The following is a 20,588-nucleotide window of genomic DNA, read 5'->3' on the forward strand; positions in this document are numbered from 1 at the left end:
ATTTACATGTGCGCTTATAACCAGAGAGAGAGAGAGAGAGAGAGACTGGAAGGGGGGAGGGAGGGGCTCTTGCGCTCATTATCAGTGACAGCTATGTGGCACCAAACGCAGCCTGGGCCTCACTGCTGTCATTAAACATCTGGTTTATACTTTGGAAATGAAGTCAACCCAGACGCTTTTCTCTCCGCCACCCAAATCGCTTAATTGAAAAAAAAAAATCCATCTGATCGGCATCATCGATTAATATTTCGTCCTGGTTTCAGGACCACGGACAGATCTAAGGCAACCCTGCATCCTCATTCGTTTTCAAGTCTTGAAGATCAAACTGACTTGAATGGATTAACATGGTGGGCTATATCAGGGATTTTGATGCTTGCTGGTATCCCCACCAATATCGATGTATCGGTCCTTGCCCACCCCTATAAATTGGATTCATTGTTATTGAGCCAGCAGATTGGACTGGAGATTGAGGTTGAAGAGCTGAAGCTGGTCGCCATTTTTGACAGGTTTACAGAAGTTGAAGTCCATTTAATGTAACATTGTGAGAAAATGTTATAGCTCAGTGGGTAACTGCTCTCCGTGGACACAGGGATTGGGGTTTCCAACCCATACCACCAGGTATCCTATGTGGGATCCATGAAGAACAGTTAGACACAAACAACTGCCAACATGGAAACAAATCAACTGCTCATTTTTCTGCCTCTTTTTCAATGCCTGGAGCGGCATCGAGCAAAGGAGAGGCTTTTACTGCCACAGTGCTGATGATAGCGGAGCACCCTTGACTCCTGGTTTTGAGGAGGCAGCGGTCACGCTTTGCCCTGTTAATTCCAAGTACATTGTGCTAGAGAAGGGTTGCTAAGCAGCCACCAGGGACTGAGTGGGATTCAAACAGTCGGGATATAGAGCTACACAAGTCTTATGTGTCTATGGTGCGTGCTTTTGATGCCTGTACTTGAATGTTGCTGCTGAATGTAAGGCAAGGGTGTCAAATTTGTTTTCATCATGGGCTACATCAAAGTTATGATCCCCCTTGGGGGAGCGCTCGTATTGGTGAAACAACATGAATGTCTAACGCACACGTGTCAAACTCAAGGCCCGGGGGCTGGCTCCGGCCCGCCACATTATTTTATGTGGCCCTCAAAGGCAATTCGTGTGTCAACTCAATGTTTCTTGTTAAAATACCAAAATTGTAAATTGTCTTCCCTTTTAATAACAGTGAGATATTGCACAAAAGAAAAGAAAATCCCACTTTGAAAATAAATTAGAAAATGGTTCAACTTTTTTATGCTAGATTCTGTTGTGTAAGCAATAATATAAAATAGTTAATGGCCCCATGAGGGAAAATCATAACTACGATGTGGCCCGCAACAATAAATGAGATTGACACCCCTGGTCTAATGGCTTGGGGTGTAACCAAAAATCACAATTTGGTTCATGGCTTCATTGGAGTTTCACAGCTCTATTTGGTAACATAGAGGAACAATATGGAAAACAATTGCCATTAAATAGAGATTTACTCAATGCAACTCAACTTCCATAACAATATAGTCAGTTTTGCATGACAGAAAAAGACTGAACATAGGAGAAAGTTAAAGGAACTCTTAAAGGCACATACAACATAAAGCACACATTTTAGCCACTAAAGAATGTCATGGGCTGTAAGACATTAAAACGTTTTTATTTCATTCATTAATTAATTTGACCTATGATGTATCACTCTACCTTATTTGATGTTTTATGCTTTGGATCATAAATTGTTCCTTTCCTTCTTCTGACTGTACAATACGTTCCCCTCCCTGTCATTCTGATACAAATTGTGGAACTTTATAAATGGCCTAAAAGATCAACTCTGTATTTCTTGTTTTATTTCTAATTGTCATTCTGATACAAATTGTGGAACTTTATAAATGGCCTAAAAGATAAACTCTGTATTTCTTTACTTTCTTTTATTTCTAATCCATGGGGATTAAAGGCAAAATCATCAAATGTACTGAACAATAAAGTATCTCATTTTCATCCTTTAATTAGCTACTTCTCAGCTCCGATTGTGTCTTCTAAAAGAAATTGGAAATCATGCCGCTTCAGCATGACTTGTGCAATACAATATGGTTCCCACCTGGAAATCATGTGCAGAAGTCGTGAAGCATTAAAAGAATGTCAAATGAGACACAAATAATGAAAGTTTGCAGACATTTCGAGTATTCCATGTTTGCACAGTCAAATTTCATACTGCATCCTGCTTTATATTCCTTCCCTTTTGCTTTTCTATAGTAGATTTTGTTGTGATACTGTGATGTGGTGTGCCTTGGGGAGGGCAACATTGCGTTTTGTGTAATGTCGAGGATCCAGCTCTGGCATGTATTCTCTTTTACAATAATAAGGTGACACGATTACAATTACACATATTCAGTAGAAATCGTCTCTAGGGGATGCAGCATCTGATGGACAACTGGATGTCCTGTAGCATAGAATTAGTGAAAGATAAATAGCCAAAAAGTGAAACTAGTGTGCAGTAGATAAGGCCAATAGTGGAAACAATAAGATACAAGAAAATCTGTTGTTCTACTGTGGTGTGTTAATTAAATGTGGATTGTTATTCTGAAAAGCATTTGCGTTTCATATGAATTTCATTTTTAAGGGCAATTGAACTCATCTCCATTTATTGTTTTGTTTATACTGTTGTTACCCTTAGGTGCCGACAGATGTCGCTGCAGATTGCAAAGAGATCAGCTACGGATCAGCTTGCTTGGTTCTCCATTTTGTGTTATGCATGAAGGTTGGCGTATAGAGTCGTACGTACTTCCCTAATGGCTAGCTGGGGAGCACTTGTTTACTTGCAGTTCCACTTCTGCTTCTCAGGCCTGCAATAAGACTCGAGAGACGTAAATATCAAACTGACCCCCTCGCTCGGCTTTACTTCAGCTTTTCATCGACAAATGTAGGACGAAGATACGACGCCAGAGGATTTCATAAATAGCGAGTCACTATTGGCGTGTTGTAGTCGGCCAATTTCAACCACAACAATGTTGACTGACGACAGGTGGGCTCCCATCAACAGGAAGTCTTTTCAAGGGTAAATCAAAGTTTTTCTCGAGGTTTGGCTCGATGTGTTTGTTGGCTAAACTCGGACTCGGGCGCGAACGATAAGCACGCAGCTATCTTGGCGATATTAGCAGTACTTACAGCGTTATACGAGACGTGTTGGCGCGCCATTCACACTGCTAGCTTAGCATCGTAACAACTACCGATAATATGCCTCACATAGCATTATCTCAATATGGACTTTAATTTATGTTGTCCGGGTATATTCACTCTCCCTATGTGGCCATTTGGTTTTGGTGGCTAGCTAATTAGCGCGGGTGGTAATCCCTTTGTTTTTGTTTCAGTCAACCATTATTTGTATAAAGACGAGACAAAATGCTTCATAAAGGTTCATTAATTCTCCAAAAGCCCCTCCCACCCGCCTGCTACCTTTGAAAAGCACATTCCTCTGGTCACTTCACATCACTCGTGTGTGAAAGCGCTTCCAGTCTAAAAATATGCTTAGAAGGAAAGAAATGCTCAAGAATAGCGTGGAAACAAGGTCGTTTTTGTGTGTGTGTTAAATTGACTACCTGTTTATGCTAAGATGCAAGCTTGCTGATCACCCTTGGCCTCAATCTCTCTCTCTTTCTCGCTCTCTCTCTCTCCCTCCAAACAAACAGATGGACAACAGTGAAGTAAAGCTAACACTGAGCAGAGATGACCGTGCAGGTAAACCGGTCAACATCCAAACTCCAGTGGGGGACAGTCGGTTGAAAGTGCCCCCACTCAGTGTTAGCAACTCTCCAGCCTCTGTTATTCTCCCTTCCAGTCAATTAATGCAGCCTGGACAGTCTAACGGCCTCAACAGCAGCCCTGCGCCAGTGGAAGTGACATCCTCTTCTATCACTGCCAGCGTTGTGGCGTTGCAGGAAGATCCCCAACCTAAGGGCTTGACCAAAGATCAGAAGTTGCTTTCATCTAGTCGCCTAAACTTCGAGGAGAAGTTGCCACAGTCAGGAGGCAGAATAGCACACCTAAGCCCGTCTTCCATGGATTCCCTTATCGGAGGATCCGATCCTAGCTTTTTCACCATGAAAACGGAAGATTTCTCTTTGGATAAAGTAGGTCACGAGTCTCACGACCCTATTGACCTTGATCCTGCCTTTGAGCACATTGGCAAAGACATAGACATGAACCAGAAGTTATTCAGCGATAACACGATGGATCTGCTCAGTGACTTTGAGCTCAACGGCTCTCCTTCGGATTTTTATGTCGGGGACGACGCTTTCCTGTCCACTTTAGCAGATGATGCTCTGCTTGCAGATGTCACCCAGGAGAAGGAAATCAAGCCCGTTACGGCTGAGAACGCTAACAGCAGCGGCCCGCTCGCTTTCAATGGCAGCAACATCATCACCAGTCCCGAACAGTCCAGCTCAAGTATTTCCACAAATGTAGCGCCAAGCCCCATTTTGATTAAGCAAGAAAAAGACAGCAGCTTCATTCAGCTCTGCACTCACGGTGTGATTAATCAAGAGAAGATGTCCTACTGCCAGATACGCAGTACCACATCTCCAGACCTGCCCGCATCCAGTCCCATCTCCATCTGTGGGGTGAGCACCTCGGGAGGTCAGAGCTTCCACTTTGGACTTGGCCCACAGCCACTTAAGGATCAGAAAGTGGTCACCTGCCAGTATGTTCCTGTTGCCACCGTTGGCGCACCCTGGAACCGAGGTCTGACTCCTGGGCCAGCTTCAGGCTTGAATCAAGCCTCTGAGGCCTTCTCAGCCACTCCTACCTTTGCCAGCGGCTTTGCCAGGTAAGACACGTTGGTGCTCGTGAACTGAGTCGAGGGGAATTGTCATTGTAGGCAGCTAAGGTTGTTTTTATCATGCTTTAGAAAAAAAACAACAACAAGTTGACAAACTTGCTGCACTGCCATATTTCATTTTGTTTGATCAAACATCATTTGCATTGGAGACAGCTTTGTATTATTCTTTCTTGTCAGGAATGGAAGCATTGAGAAATAAGCGCAGGCGTTCAACTTCACAAGCATATCTTTACTATTGCGGTCTCTTAATTGAACAACATGCAGGTTCTTTGTCCTTTTTTTATCGAAAAGTCTTTTATATCCAAATTTTGAAAAAGAAAAAAAGAGTCCTATGGCATTTTTTTGGTTGTTCTTTGATTCGCTTGTTATATAATTGGCTTTAAAGGGGAGCTTGCGGACTGTACGTTCGTACAAGTCCTCAAACACGTTTTGCTATTATATGCTATGTTGTATGATCATTCTTCAAGTACTTTATGTTTTGCCAATGTATGGCCAAATTTCAGTTCACCCACCGTGAATTATGAGCATGATTTGGAACTGGCTTTTTATTTACATTGTCAATGTTCAATTTCCATCATAAACCACATTTGAACCTCAGTTGAAACCATTATAATTGCATTGTAGTGGGGTGGAAGGATGAATGGCTAGAGATTTGAACCCTCCTAAAAGCTCTCAGGGGTACAATTACATGCACCGTAATAAGTCTGCTCACGTTTTGATTTGAGGTGGGACATAGGCTTAGTTACCTTCTTTAGAAAGTCAATGTTGATTTTTTTTCTGTGTGTGCAACTTTTAATGATCATTTCCATTGCATTTAATGATGTACAGAGGTGGTCTGAAAAACAAGACAAATTTCATGATGACTATTGTTAAGAGTAAAATTCTGCAAATACAAGTAAAAAGAGAATTTGTATTCGAGTAAACTAGAAGAGTACATTTTATCTGGAAAGTAACTAATTACTACACGCCTCTGATAAAGGTTGATGCCTTCATAAAGAGGTCGTCATAAAAGACCACATTCCTGAAGGCTCTTCAACAGCACATCGCGCAAGAGTCATCAGCAGTGTGTGTCCTCGAAATTTCCAAGAATCACAAAGAATTTAAAACTTCGATCCAGTTCTTCTGTGGATGGCTGCTATAGTATATGAGCTCCAGATGGATGCCCAAGCCCCTCCTCCCCCTTCAACAATGCGACGGATTAGATGGAGGTCTTTAAGTCTTCTCACAACCAGTGTGATTTGCAGATGCTCCATACAAATCATGCCTTTCAAAAGTGATGAATAGAATAGATGCGCACCCCGATCCGTGGGTCAATCTTTCTTTGTCTGGGCCACTTGTTCAAAACCTTGCTCTTGTAGCCACTGATTCAACTTCTTGTTAGTACAACCGCAAACAGCGCACCCATATTAAAATGCTGCAGGCGTCTGACAATTGTTTTGTAAAGGATTCATAAACAGCTACTTCGGTGTCTCACAGGAAGTTGCGCCCCAAGAAATAACGTGCATAGCTCTTGACTTGTTTCAATAGATGGGTTGGATGGGTCCATCTTCTGATCAGATTGGTTATGGGTTTTTTTTTCCTTTAAGTCGCTGAGCAGTGATGTGTATACCGTAATTTTCGGACTATAAGTCGCACCGGAGTATAAGTCGCACCAGCCATAAAATGCCCAAAAAAGTGAAAAAACCCCATATATATGTATATAAATCGCTCCTGAGTATAAGTCGCCCCCCCACCCAAACTATGAAAAACAACCGCGACTTATAGTCCGAAAATTACGGTATATATGTTTTAACCTGTGAACAGTTTGTGATGGGACATGGTGACTGTGGATGCCTTTTAATTGTCTAAACGTTTGCCACGTCAATCACGACAGTATGTGGTTGCAGTAAAATAAGTTGCACGTGCTGTGAACCACTTTTCCTGAGGTCTTAACAATCTCTACAAAAAGTTTTACCACCTCAAAGAAGAGATTGTTCTGTTTTGCACACAGTTGGCTCCCTCCTGGTTGGCCTCATCATTTTTAGTAATGAGGCCGACCACCATCTTTGTTTTCCGCAAACTTTATGGTGCGGTTGGTGCTGTCGGTCGGAACATGATTGTTGGAGCGCAATAAAGAGCAGTTGGCTGAGCATACGCCCTCAGTGCTTAGCGTGATGGTCCTGGAGGAGCTGCTGGCGACTTTGTGGTCTGCCCGTGAGGAAGTCCAGCAGCCAGTTGCAGAAAGACACACCCAAGACCCAAGTGATTGTTTTTTGTACGGCGTGCTGTTAAGTTAGCTTGTTTAATTTCCAGCTCAAGTCTGAGAACAGCAATCATACACAAGACGTTTCATAATGTAGTTCCACATGGCCTCAGAGTTGGCGTCCTTAAATGGCATAGTCGTGTATTTAACAAATAACAAATGCCACTAGTTGTTCTGCACAATGAAGGGAGACTAATTTAAACACCTCAAGCCCAAATAGCTGCCTATCATGTGCTTGAGGAATCATCAGCATGCTCATTAGTAGATATTATTATTATATTATACTCTTGGTTACCTATTTCAAGTCAAAGCAAAAATGCAGGGTGTGCACGATTTAACTCGCTCAGGATCCCTTGTTTAATTTTAATAACTGCACTAGGAAAGTGCGCAGCCCAAAAGACTTGTGCAAACATGATATGCAGGTAAAGAAGCGGATCACACTTTGGTCAAGGACAAATGTATTCCCCATTCCTGATTGGGGTTTCCAGTGACCTGCCTGTTCAAGTAAGACAGTGCTGCTGTTTGAAGTCTGGTTTTCTTAGGGCTTACCTACTGGGGTTAGGCTCTTTGGGAGAGGTTGCTTGGAACCTCTGATTAATAAATCAAATATGTGCACTGATCGCATCCGCTGAAACATTTTTGTCTTTTTTTTTTTTTTCTGTCAGAAAATACTCACAGCAAACACAGCAACGCATCATATGCAGCAGCGGTTGTTTTAAAGTGCTCTATAAATACAGTTGATTTGAGAATACCATTGCTCCAGTGAAGCGTGGTGCTGGCATTATCATGCTGTGGAAATGTTTTTCAGCAATAGCACTGGGAAACTAGTCAGCATTGAGGGGAAAGTTGAAGTGCTGTGAATGTATTTTTACTCTTGATTGAAATTAGGCTCACGATTGTGGTCTTACTAGTAAACTATTAGTTCCACACAGTGTAACTGAAGTCCTATTTCCAAAAGCGTTTTACGGTTTCTACATTGTACGCCTGAAAAGTGCATTATTCCAGTTCTCTCGGACGAGCGATATATGCAACAGTTGAACTTCTAAAGAAAAAAAACGTTTGTTTAGATCATGATGGCGGTGCAGTTGATTTATATGTTATGATCGAAGCTACATTTGAGTTACGTAGCGGAAAGGCGAACGTCCAGCCTGTAGTTGCTGGTAACATAGCTCATTAATTCAGCATGTTATGTAACCTACGTTTTAAACGTGGCATTTTCTCTCCAGCGTGTGGACGAAGCCACATTTTGATCCCCGCTGCTCTTCCCAAATAAGTAGTATTTTTAGTCTGTCAAGTCGTATGAATCGCGACGAACACATTCTGGTTCTGGAATTTCCGGTGGGCTGTTGAATCGACGTTGGTGTGAATGGGGAGCATTGTTTGTGTCCATCTCATTGAATCGAGTTGTTCTCGCATCCCAGATGCAAGACATTCAGGCATTCCTCTTTTGATGCTTTTTGTTTTGGAAGTGACTGTTTTTTGCATCTTAGACTGGACTGATTCAATAAAACACACATCCTGCCAATGAAAAGTTGTGTGTGTGTGTGGGGGGGGAAACGAAATTCCACAAAGGCATCAAACTACTCTGCATCATACTGAGTGCTGCTGTTTCGAATATTTTTCCAAGACATGTAATTATTTGTGGTAATTGAACTGTTTGACACCGCTTCCATTGTTGTACACCACGGCATGCTACAAATATAGCATTGAACATTGAATGAGTACTTCTCAGATCAGATTATCTTTGCAAGGGGATCATTCTATATATTGGATATAATGATAGTGGTTGGTGTATAGTGTATACAATATGTTATTTACAGACAGGCCCCAACTTCCATTATCATCACCTCTCCGGCTCACTTCAGCCAAGGGCAACCTCAAGCTTACTGTCGCCAAAGTCTCTGAGCTGCTTTTTATATCACCTCCAATTCATCACTTAGCTTTGTGTATAATGCATGAGTGTGTGGGTGTGTGTGTGTTTTTGTACGTGCTTCACGGGCAGCCAGGCGGAACCACAGAGCTCGGCTGTGAAGCAAGCCCTCACTTCCCTGACCTACTTTTACTTCCCGCCTGTACACAGCTGGCGCCGCGTGAACGCACCCGATGGAATGCTGGCCATTCCAGTTACTACTGCTCTCACCACAAACCACAATTGTGCAGAATCATATTTGTGTTTGCTTTGACACCATAGAAGAACGTTTTCCCATCGAGGTATGCGTGCGGGTCGAGCTTCTCGTCTTACCATTGTGCTTACGTGTCGAGTCAGCAAATTTGAGGACGTTCCTCCCACGTCCCGCTTCAGCTGCGACAGCCGTGTGCACAGTAGCACCGGGGCTCTAATTCATTCTCACGGCAGGAAACTTCCTCCCACCTACACAAACACACACACACACACACACACACACACACACTGCTCCAATTATGGCGACTAATGTGAAAAGTCAAGTCCCTTAGTGTTGTTTTTCATCTGCTCTGCCATTAGTTCCAAAGAGTTACTTGCTCAGACTAAAGTCCATATGTCTCTCATTAGTAAGTGTACATCTCATTTGGGCTATGTCATGATGAGTAAGTTGTATCGAGGCAACCTTTTGTGGACTTAGTACAAGTGCTCGCACGTATGCATGAAAATGCCATTTCAGCTCACAATTGTGATGAAAATCTCAAAACGACTCGAACGTGATGGAATTTAATCTCAAATATATCACTCTAGAAGGAAAAGTGGTGGCATTTTAACATCCAAATCCTACCATGTTTTTCTTAAATGTAGCTTGTGACACAAGGCATTAAAGTAATGTGGTCTTGTAGTCTGAACACTAGGGGGCACTGTGTTACAGGAGAACCTAGAAAAGAGATGAAGAAGAAATTAGACCGATAGAGGCAGGAATATGGACCCAAATATTTCTGGTATTGTTTATGTCGATCCAAATAGTCGTGAAGCTAACATGGCCACCGCATATGTACAACATGGATCGCTTTTGATGGGAAAAGGTTTTTTTTTTTTTTTTTTTTTTTTTTTTTTTTTTTTTTGCCTGCTCTAGTCGACTCTTTGTTCCCGACAAACACTTTTTTAATGTGTGTTAAATCGAGGTTCCCCGCTGATGTGTTTTGTTTGGATCGGTTAAATTAACGTCATCAACCTCTTTTGCCAATAGAATGAAGAATGTCAATAAGTGCCACAAACTGTTCTGCTCAGTGGAAACGGAACCCAATCCAAACGTAGCAGTTGTTTGGATGCCGCAATACATATTGTTGTCTCCGAGCCCAGTGTCCGCCTCAACAAATATTGTCTCTGCACTCCGAAATTAGAAACCATGCGCTTTTGCGTGTAAGAGTGATGCAGAGCGTGCAAAGCAGTTGCTAGTTCTATTTTGGTAGCTCTTAGCTCAGGGAAGGAGCACATCCTCCTGTGTCTGCTCCGCTCCCTTTTGCATGACACAAAAAGTATGTGAGAATCACAGCATGATGTATTGAGCTTGCCACTAAAGTTCTTCTCTGTGGTGAAGCAATGTAGGCGCTTTTGTGGGTGAGGTTTTAAGTTGACATATTTTGAGGGTCGGTTTGAAAAGCTTTATTTTTTTTTAATACGCTGGAATCCCTCACTATGCCTAATAACCTTAATAATCTTCAGGGCTGCATCGACACGAGTTTGAAATTAATATCAGCAAGAAAATGCAAATCAGCAAAGTTGTATCAAATATTACCCCAGTGACTTGCATTCCTCCGCCCACATGGTTTTGAGCTGCTATTGATGAGCGAGTCTTACATATATGTGTCAACACATGTCATGACTCCAGGCGCTACCGATGTGCAAGTCGATCTGTAATCTGCCTCTGCCGCAGTAACAGCGGTTCCACAATAACTGCGAACTCATCCGGTCTTTGAATTAAAAAAAAAAAAAAAACCTCAAACATCAAGAAGAACGCTGTGGCTATTGAAGATGCCCTCTGTGACTCATGAACTAAATTGCAGTCATGCCCATTGTTGTTATTCCTCGGCTCAAATCCAAAAGAGGTATCTGCTTTCAGCCATACTATACATTATTTTAAAAGTTGAGCCGCAATAATTCTCTTGGCGTGGATATCCATGTGTTGGCCTCACTCATCTACTCCCCCACTTGCAGATCAAGCAATGACCTTAATAGTTACGTTGAGCAGGAGAGTGCTCACATCTAATAATAATAATAATGACAACAACAATAATAATGATAATGATAGCTTAAGTGATTGTAAAATGGTCTGCTCTATTGTATTGGGAAAATTGCTGCTTACACATAGATACAAACACTCAATGCGCATAGAGGAGGAAACTGTTAACCTACATGTGACCAGGAAGGAGATTATGAATTGTTAAGCTGGTCACTGTGTGACACCAGTGTTTTTTTTTCCTCAAATGTAGTTTGTCTCCAAAGCCGCGCTGTTTAATCACACGCACACAAACGTAAGCGACAGCTCTGGCTGAAGCGGCCTCTTTCGATGCTGCCGCGCTGGCCTATGAATGGTCTGCGATCTTCAAACGTGCTGGGTGCCGTGTCCCTGTAAAACAACGCTCTAGACTTTCTTGCTAAGTATCACACAATAATAATAATGAGTAAATAATCAGATACCTCTCGTGCATACACTCCAACAAACATTAAGTTGAAGTGAGATAACGTGCATGAAGTCTACTTCAACAAACATTGAGTAAATATGGGATAACTTAAAATCTGTCCCGGTCAACAACAATTTATGAATAGAAACTACAAGGTATAAAAGAGAAAGAACTTCTCTTGAACTAAACAAAGGTGTTCTGTTCATAACTAGTGAGGGCCTCTCACAGGTAAGAAAGGGAAGGGAGTCTAAGAACTCCCCGGAGCCAGACAGATATGTTTGCTTGAGTTTGAATATGAGGCCTCCGGTTCAGGCCCACCAGCGCTTCTGCAAAAAGAATTATTCCAACAGAAACACTGCTATGTTCATCGTTGACAACCCGGTTTTGGCGTGTCCTTGTTTTTTTATTGCTACTCCCATTTTAGGATTACTGTAAAACAAAATGAAACAATGAGAATTATTTTTAGTATCTAATGAGACCAAATGATTTTGTATTGCGAAAGGCTGCCAGGTTAATGATGACACACGATGCAAAATGGCAGTGGATGGGTTAAGCAAACAAGCGTCGATGTTGCTGTTACAACTCTTTCATTTCCTCATCAATCTGCCTCAATTTTACCTGTGTTTTAAACTGTGTTAGAGTAAGTGGATTTCAATGAGCAGCTTAAAGCCTTGACAGGGAAGCTGTCCCAATGACACCATTCCATTGGGCCAATGAAAGGTGGAGTCATTTGCCATCCACACCCTGTGACATCATCACCCTCTTCACAGTGTGTGTCACTCACTCAGTGTGGGCTCTGAGCTTTTTGTAAAACTTGTCTGCAGCGGCTCAAACCACAAGATCCTTCACACGTTTGCTGCAATGGCTTTACCACTCAAAGTCAAAAATCGAAGTTAAAGACGGATTCATTCAAATGATCCCAAAGGGGGATTATAAATGCCAAACCTCACCGTATGACTCGACTGTTTTTGAATCAAATAGTCCATACAAAACGTGGAGCTTTGTGTTTTGTTCAAGTTGTTGCTCTGAAAGGAACCGCGCTCGCTAGTTAACTTGAATCCAACTAGCCCGACCGAGCGCTGCTGTGACAGCCCTTTCTTTGTTCTGCAGGCCGCTGAATTCTTAGACTGTGAGGCCCTGTTGTTCCTCTTAGCTTTTCCCATCGTACTACACCCACCGACTGCCACGGTCTGGCCCCCATTCATCATGCGTGCGCCCTTTGCGTTGTGCAAACGTGGCTTTACGGCACACTGTGCATCCCCAGCAGATCTGCTCACGGCCCCCGTTTTTTTTTTTTTGTCAAGCTCACACAGTTAAGACCCAAAGATGCACAAACACAGATGATGGCAGCTCAAGCTTGAGATGGGCTTAGTTGTCAATGAAGCCACTGGATTGGAAAGCGGGGGTGTGACCTTGCATGCATTTACTGAGGTCAGGTGACCTCTTGTGGTGGTTTTGATGAACTGCATCTCAGTAGGCAGGACAATGTGCAAAATCGTACCTGCCGTTTTAGAAATTAAGGAGCTGTTGTTCATTCGAAAGGATATGTGCGTCAATGACTTGCAAGGGTGACCTTTAGTTTTAAATTTTGTGCATCAAATATGGATAAGCCTGTCCATTGAAGTGACCGTTACAATTCTGTACTGAATCCTCAAATGTAAGTTGTGGGAATCAAACTTGTTTTTCCTGCTCATCGGAGTTTTTTTGTTTGTCTGTTGGAATGCGAATAGAGTTGACAAGGCCGTCCTTCACCTCTCATGATCTGATTGTCTCACCCTCAGCTCGACTTCCCGACCGGAAGGCGCCATGGCACCGCCGTCATCAACCCAGGGCAAGAGTGGCGCTCACAAAATCTGCTTTGTGTGCTCTGACGAGGCTTCCGGGTTCCACTACGGTGTGCTCACGTGCGGGAGCTGCAAGGTCTTCTTCAAAAGAGCAGTAGAAGGTGAAGCTGCCATGCCATAACTCTATCTTCAGATGAGCCTATACTTCTTAAAACCCCCTAAAGTGGTTGCCAAAATTCATAATGCATCTGCAATGGAACGGAGGTTGACTGCATTTTTAGTTCTTGGAACTTTGCGCTAACATGGCTCTTCTCCCCTTGCTTCTCAGGCCAACATAATTATTTGTGCATTGCATTTAGTTCTCGGAACTTTGCGCTAACATGGCTCTTCTCCCGTTGCTTCTCAGGCCAACATAATTACTTGTGCGCTGGAAGAAACGACTGCATCATCGATAAAATCCGCAGGAAAAACTGCCCAGCCTGCCGCTTCCGCAAGTGTCTGATGGCGGGCATGAACCTCGAAGGTCGCGCACAGCCACACCCGCCGGGAGTCCGTTTATGATCCTTTTGACTTATCTTCATTGACTTGTCTTCAGCGCGCAAAACCAAGAAGAATAACCGCCTCAAAGGTGCCCAGAAGAGCAACCCGCCCGAGCTGCTTCCCCCGAAGCCGGCCGAAACTCAGGCGATCGTGCCCAAGTGTATGCCGCTGCTGGCCCCCACAATGCTGTCCCTTCTCAAGGCCATCGAGCCGGACACCCTCTACGCGGGCTACGACAACACCCTCCCCGACACCCTCGCTCGCTTCCTCACCTCCCTCAACAGACTGGGCGGCCGGCAGCTCATCTCGGCCGTCAAGTGGGCCAAGGCTTTGCCAGGTGGGTTTCTCGGGCAAGGCTAACTCGCCTTTTGTCGGTCTTCAACCGCGCTGTCGTCCCGCTCAGGTTTCCGGAACCTCCACCTCGACGACCAGATGACCCTGCTCCAGTGCTCGTGGCTCTTCCTTATGACTTTTAGCCTGGGCTGGAGGTCTTACCAGCAGTGTAACGGCAGCATCCTCTTTTTTGCGCCGGACCTCATCATGAACGAGTACGTGCGGCAAACATTTGTCGCGTACCTACGTTAAACGCACTGCTCCCTCCCGCCTTGACTCTCGCTCTTTCCACTTTGATTGAAGGGAGAAAATGCAGTTGCCCTACATGGCCGAACAGTGCAAGCAAATGATGAGGATTGGCAGCGAGTTTGTCCGGCTGCAGGTTTCCCACGACGAGTATCTTTGCATGAAGGTCCTGCTGCTTCTCAGCACGGGTGAGTCTCTTGGTCCCATCACGCTTTCCTTGCCGGCAGTCCGCAGCGGTTAACGTGCAACTCCCTACTCCGGCAGTGCCAAAGGACGGCCTGAGGAGTCAGGCGGCTTTCGACGAGATCCGGATGTCATACATCAAGGAACTGGGGAAAGCCATTGTGAAGCGAGAGGAGAACTCCAGCCAGAACTGGCAGCGTTTTTACCAGCTCACCAAGCTGCTGGACTCCATGCATGAGGTGAGAAATCACATAAGATGGAAAAGTAACATTCGTTCGGTTCAAGTGGAGACTTGGGATTTTTGGTTGCTTGCCAAACACTTAGGAATGACTGGACTTCTGACTTGGTTTGGAAAAGTGATGTCAATTGATTGCCTGCGTGACCGTTGTGTGTGCGCAGATGGTCGGCGGGCTTCTCAACTTCTGCTTTTACACCTTTGTGAATAAATCGCTGAGTGTGGAGTTCCCGGAAATGCTGGCCGAGATCATCAGCCACCAGCTTCCCAAAGTCAAGGCCGGGGGCGTCAAAGCTCTCCTTTTCCACCAGAAATGATCGTTAGTTCTCAAACGGACACCATGCCGTAACACCCGAGAGACCACCACCAACAACAGTATCACCTACTTTCACCCTAAAGAGTCGCAGTTAAAAGACTGAGAACGTCTTTGGGAGTGAACTGAGGTTTTTTAGGAATTTTCTTCAAAAATTGTCTTGTAGACAAAAGAACTTCACAACCATGTTGTCTCAGGTGACTCCCTTCAAATACACAACTAGATCTCACAGATTCTACACATGAATTATTCTATACACATTTGAATAGTCCGTTCAGATTTCCAGGTTGTAGTCACCTGCGAACAAACTAAACTTGATGACTAATTCGATTTTTGTAGTTATCATAGGAGGCTGTGACTAGGTAGCAACCCTCTGCAATGATCCGGCTTGATTTTATGCTTTGATCCGGTTTGATATGAAAAACAATGCCCGAGGAGTAGTTTTTTTTGTTTTTTACATTAGACATTTAATAGGATTACTCCACAAGCTGACCTCTTCAAGGTTTACCATCGATTCATAAAGGGAAAAAAAATGTGCCTTTGTTTTGTTGCTGCGTAAATAATCATCTCAGCTATCGCTCAACGATACCTGTCGGGGGCGTGCCTCTCCTCAGCCCATCGCAAGTTTACCCTGATTGTACTCCACGCAGTTGCAACGCTTCCTTTTGAAACGAACGACTGTGTTTTTCCTTGCTCCTTTGAGTGGATGGATCTGTGCGCGTGTGCGTGAATAGTCCCCAGACCACACATGAAATCGCCCGAGTGCGACGCAAGCGCTTTGGGCTCGGCTATAAAGGCTTTAAGACTGTGAAGGGTGACTGACTGCGGCTTCTTGTTAGATTTTAGCCTACCTAATCTCAATTTGGCACCCCCCTCCCTTTATTCGCTCATTTATTTACTTTAACCTTGGAATCAATTTAACAGATTGTGATTTGCGTCAACCAATCAGAAGAGAGATCCTATTTTCATGCAGATTTGTAGCTTATTAGTGCATCCAAAGGGTGCGGCCATGATGGCGAGGATGTGATGGTGATCAATGTCGCCACCAAAATCAGCTCGCAGTATTTTATTCAAAATGCCCACAAACACTTCTGATGTTAAACAATATTATCATTGAAGGGTTTGCATGTTTCCTCATCTAGTGGCTTTGTTACTTAACTTCAGAAGAGTACGAGGCGTCTTAACGTTAGGGCATAGAGACCTATTTTGCACTCATGCTTTTTTATCATGTCAAATAATGGTTCTTTTTTTTTTAATGGTTCTGCAATGTAACATGCATATTGCATAGTGTATGTATTATAATAACTACAATATTGTATTGTATATGGCAAATGTTAGAATTTGCTCTCCTTAGGACCCAAACAATTATGTCACTGCAATTGGCTGGCAACCAGTTCGGGTTGTCCCTCGCCTACTGCCCGATGACTGCTGGGATAGGCTCCGGCACGCCCGCAACCCCCCGTGGGGACAAGCTGTACAGAAAAATGGATGGATGGACAATTATATCAAGTTTTTTTTTCCACCCAATAGAGGTTTTCAATTATTTTAATAATCGAGCCATACGTCGTCACATTACTGCTTCTCTTTAATCGTTCGCTGCTGATTGAAGATTTTACTCGCTTCTCAGTCCATTGTCAGCATTAATTGCTGAAAAATCGTCTTTTAAAAGGTGACCAAAGTGCCGAAACAGCTTCTGATGCCGAGTTACGTTGAGGCCTGACACATCTCGGACAAGGCAGACACTCGCACCTGCTCACAAGAGAATGAATGGCAAGTCAAAAGTCTTCATTTCCACTTATGGCTATGGCTGTCATTAATGGAGCTGTCATTTAGTTGAACGGTTCCTTTTTCAGGTTGCCAGATATGGCTCTTTTGGCGACGTTAAAAACGTTATTAAAAAGAATACATTAGTATACTCAAAAAATCGTTGGTCTTAGGGCAATTAATTGTATTTAACCTTTTAACGGTTTTTTTTTTTAAATGGCATGGCTCTCAGTAAAATTATTTTTAAAAAATGGGCATTTATGGCTCTGTCCGCCAAAAAGGTTCCCGACTCCTGGTCTTGCGTTTCTTGGAGTGGACAACTTACACCAAAATTAATTAGAGCAAAGGCCACTATTTGAGGAAATACTGCAGTTGTTAGTCAGGTCACTTGATTCATACAATGATCATGGCGTCAGCTTCCGTGGAAGGACAAATTCATTAAACACAAATGTGGAGGCGCCTATTACTAATGTCTGATCCAGGCTCAGGTGATTGTCTTTCTCATTCAGCTTTTTTTTTTTTTTTTTTAAGTCTTTAATCGTCAACTCTTTTCTCCATACGTTTGCCTATCAGAAAAAGTCACATTTTTGCCATCTTTAAGGTTTACTTTCACATTCAGTGAACACAAATCTCTGCTGCTGCTCTTTTAAATCACATACCTATAAATAGTATATAGATATATATATACAAATACTTTAAATACTAATAACGCACTTGCCTCGTCTTGTTTAGAAAGGTGGCTATCTTTCCTGTTCAACAAAATATGCAGTAGAAATGACAGATTAATTCATCACCACCACGTCACACATAAGCTATTTTCATACAGGCCAGATGTTCAGGAACACGTATACAGTAACAAACATGGATCAGACCACATACACAAAGCCTATTTTAATGTTCAATTGACAACAAGGTGACCAAAGCACTTATTCTCAACACAAACTCACCAAGTAACTTTGTGTGTGTGTGCGTGTGTGCGTGCGCGCGTGCGTGCGCGTTTGTAAAACGAAACACGACGGCTTCTGTGACATTGTGTTAAACTGTGAGTCGAGTACACTAGAATAGGAGTCAAGTCTTTTTCACACCAACTGTAAAAGTCATCAGCCGGCTTGAACGGGAAAAGCTTTGCACTAGCCAACTGTTGTTTGGAAATCAATTTTGTACAAATTATATGCAGACGTTTGTAGACTTGTCAAGGGCAAATACGAGCTTTGTTTTCCTGTACATACACTAACATATAGATATACTATATATATAAAGTATATCCCGTGTAAAGACAAGGTGAACCTTTTTTTTTTGTACACTTGTTTTTGTTTCCTCCACTGTAGTGCCACTACCCCCCCCCCCCCCCCCCCCAATTTCTCTTTGTATGTTCTGTACCTCTCTTCCATCCTAATGTCCATGCTGATTTTTTCCAGATTTTTAAAAATGCAGTCATGTAGTTCTTTGTAAGTCACTGTTCAAGCACCAGTTTAGCAAAATAAAAGCTTTCCATCCTGGCAGGTGATTCTTGATTTGTGTTCCAACTTCCAACTGCCTAGGCTACACTGCCATAAGTTTAAAAATATCCTCTTTATATATTAACTTTATTTCCACTATAATTTTTCCAACGTTTTTTGTTTGTTCTGGAATTACCCAAATGCGTTGTGTGTGCCTTTATTGGCCAATAAGTGGACATGACTAATATATTAAATCACCTGACTTGTAAAGAGAATGTAAAAAAGTTGTTCTTGCTTGCCCTCCGGTTCATTCAAAAGATATGTTCAAACGAATCGTTCAACGAATCGCCCCCCCCCCACACACACACACTGACCCGTTTGTTTTTGTTTTTTTAACTTCAACACACACAACTAAGCAATACACCAGACAAAAAACAATCAAGTAAACACACGGTAATGTCAACGGCAATGCACACATTTTTCTCTATATTACAACATCCCGTGGGAACAACATACATCAAACAATACAACATTTTAGGTCTATATATAGATGTAATTTAGACGTCTATAAAATAACCTAAAATAACCTAATTTAGACGTCTATTTTAGGTCTATATATAGACCTAATTTAGATGTCTGTAAAATAACCTAAAATATTCTAGTATAGACGTCGTTGAAATAACCTAATTTAGAACGAGTCGTGAATTGCATTTCCCGTTCACCAACTGAACCGATCTGTGAGTGAACGAGTCAGTGAGTGAGTGATTTGCATTTCCAGTTCATCGCGAGAACGGATCAGTGAGGGAACGAATCCTGACTTTCCCGTTCGCGAGCGAGTTAATGGGTGAACTGCCTTCCCGTGCATCAACGGATCAGTCAGTGAACGTGTTGCGTCTCCTGGGGTGAACTATGTAAGCCAGAATGTAGATTTACGATTTGCCAAGGAAAGAAAGAACCACTCACTGAAACACCACTTCTTGTATGCACGTTTTCTTCAAGATAACGGCTAACTTTATTGCATGAAGGGATGCGCCGTTATGCAACAACGGGGAGATTATGCTTCTCTTTGGGTAATCTTGATTTTATAACACTTATAATTGTTTTTAAATAACATGTATGCATATACAGGCCTGTCTCAGAAAATTTGAATATTGTGATAAAGTTCTTTATTTTCTGTAATGTAATTAAAAAAACAAATGTCATACATTCTGGATCCATTACAAATCAACCGATATATTGCAAGCCTTTTATTATTTTAATATTGCTGATTATGGCATACAGCTTAAGAAAACTCAAATATCCTATCTCAAAATATTAGTATATGATAAAAAAAGTATACTAGTATGGTATTTAACTTATCACTTGAATCGTCTAATTAACTCGAAACACCTGCAAGGGTTTCCTGAGCCTTGAAAAACAGCTTGGTTCAGTAAACTAAATGACAAGTATGGAACTTTATCACAAAATTCTAATTTTCTGAGACAGTCCTGTGTATGCATACACGTTATTTAAAAACTACTATAAGTGTCATAAAATCAAGATTACCCAAAGAGAAGCATAATTTCGCCGTTGTTGCATAACGGCGCATCCCTTCATGCAATAAAGTTAGCCGTTAGCTTGGAGAAAACGTGCATACAAGAAGTGGTGTTTCAGTGAGTGGTTCTTTCTTTCCTTGGAAAATCGTAAATCTACATTCTGGTTTACATAGTTCACACCAGGAGACGCAACACGTTCACTGACTGATCCGTTGATGCACGGGAAGGCAGTTCACCCATTATCTCGTTCGCGAACGGGAAAGTCAGGATTCGTTCCCTCACTGATCCGTTCTCGCGATGAACTGGAAATGCAAATCACTCACTCACTGACTCGTTCAGGGAAGTTACGTCATTTTCTTCTTCGTTTTGTTTTACGGCGAGGTGGCACCAGCTTCAATGCGCATTACTGACACCTACTGGTTGAGGTCATATGAACTGAAAAAAGAACGAATCACTTTAGGGAGTGATTCGTTCACTCTCGTTCACTGAAAAAACATTCGTTCACTCACGAGCCAACACTAGTGGGGACTCACTT

General features: G+C 42.7%; 1 protein-coding gene across 1 annotated transcript; it reads left to right on the forward strand.

Annotated features, from left to right (window-relative positions):
• Positions 1 to 2,769: 2,769 nt before the first annotated feature.
• Positions 2,770 to 15,319, forward strand: nr3c1 (nuclear receptor subfamily 3, group C, member 1 (glucocorticoid receptor)). Its single transcript, XM_037262982.1, has 9 exons — positions 2,770 to 3,073; positions 3,705 to 4,840; positions 13,463 to 13,626; positions 13,872 to 13,988; positions 14,061 to 14,342; positions 14,409 to 14,553; positions 14,642 to 14,772; positions 14,849 to 15,006; positions 15,167 to 15,319. The coding sequence occupies exons 2-9, from the start codon at positions 3,705 to 3,707 to the stop codon at positions 15,317 to 15,319; spliced, it is 2,286 nt and encodes a 761-aa protein (XP_037118877.1). The 5' UTR covers positions 2,770 to 3,073.
• Positions 15,320 to 20,588: the final 5,269 nt, after the last annotated feature.

The sequence above is a fragment of the Syngnathus acus genome, chromosome 10 (genome assembly GCF_901709675.1).
Source record: "Syngnathus acus chromosome 10, fSynAcu1.2, whole genome shotgun sequence".
NCBI lineage: Eukaryota > Metazoa > Chordata > Actinopteri > Syngnathiformes > Syngnathidae > Syngnathus > Syngnathus acus.

Coding starts and splice junctions, on each gene's coding strand:
- nr3c1 (XM_037262982.1), top strand. CDS start 3,705: ATGGACAACAGTGAAGTAAAGCTAACACTGAGCAGAGATGACCGTGCA. Junction 14,554..14,641: donor CCGGACCTCATCATGAACGA/GTACGTGCGGCA, acceptor CTTTGATTGAAG/GGAGAAAATGCAGTTGCCCT. Junction 15,007..15,166: donor TGCTGGACTCCATGCATGAG/GTGAGAAATCAC, acceptor GTGTGTGCGCAG/ATGGTCGGCGGGCTTCTCAA.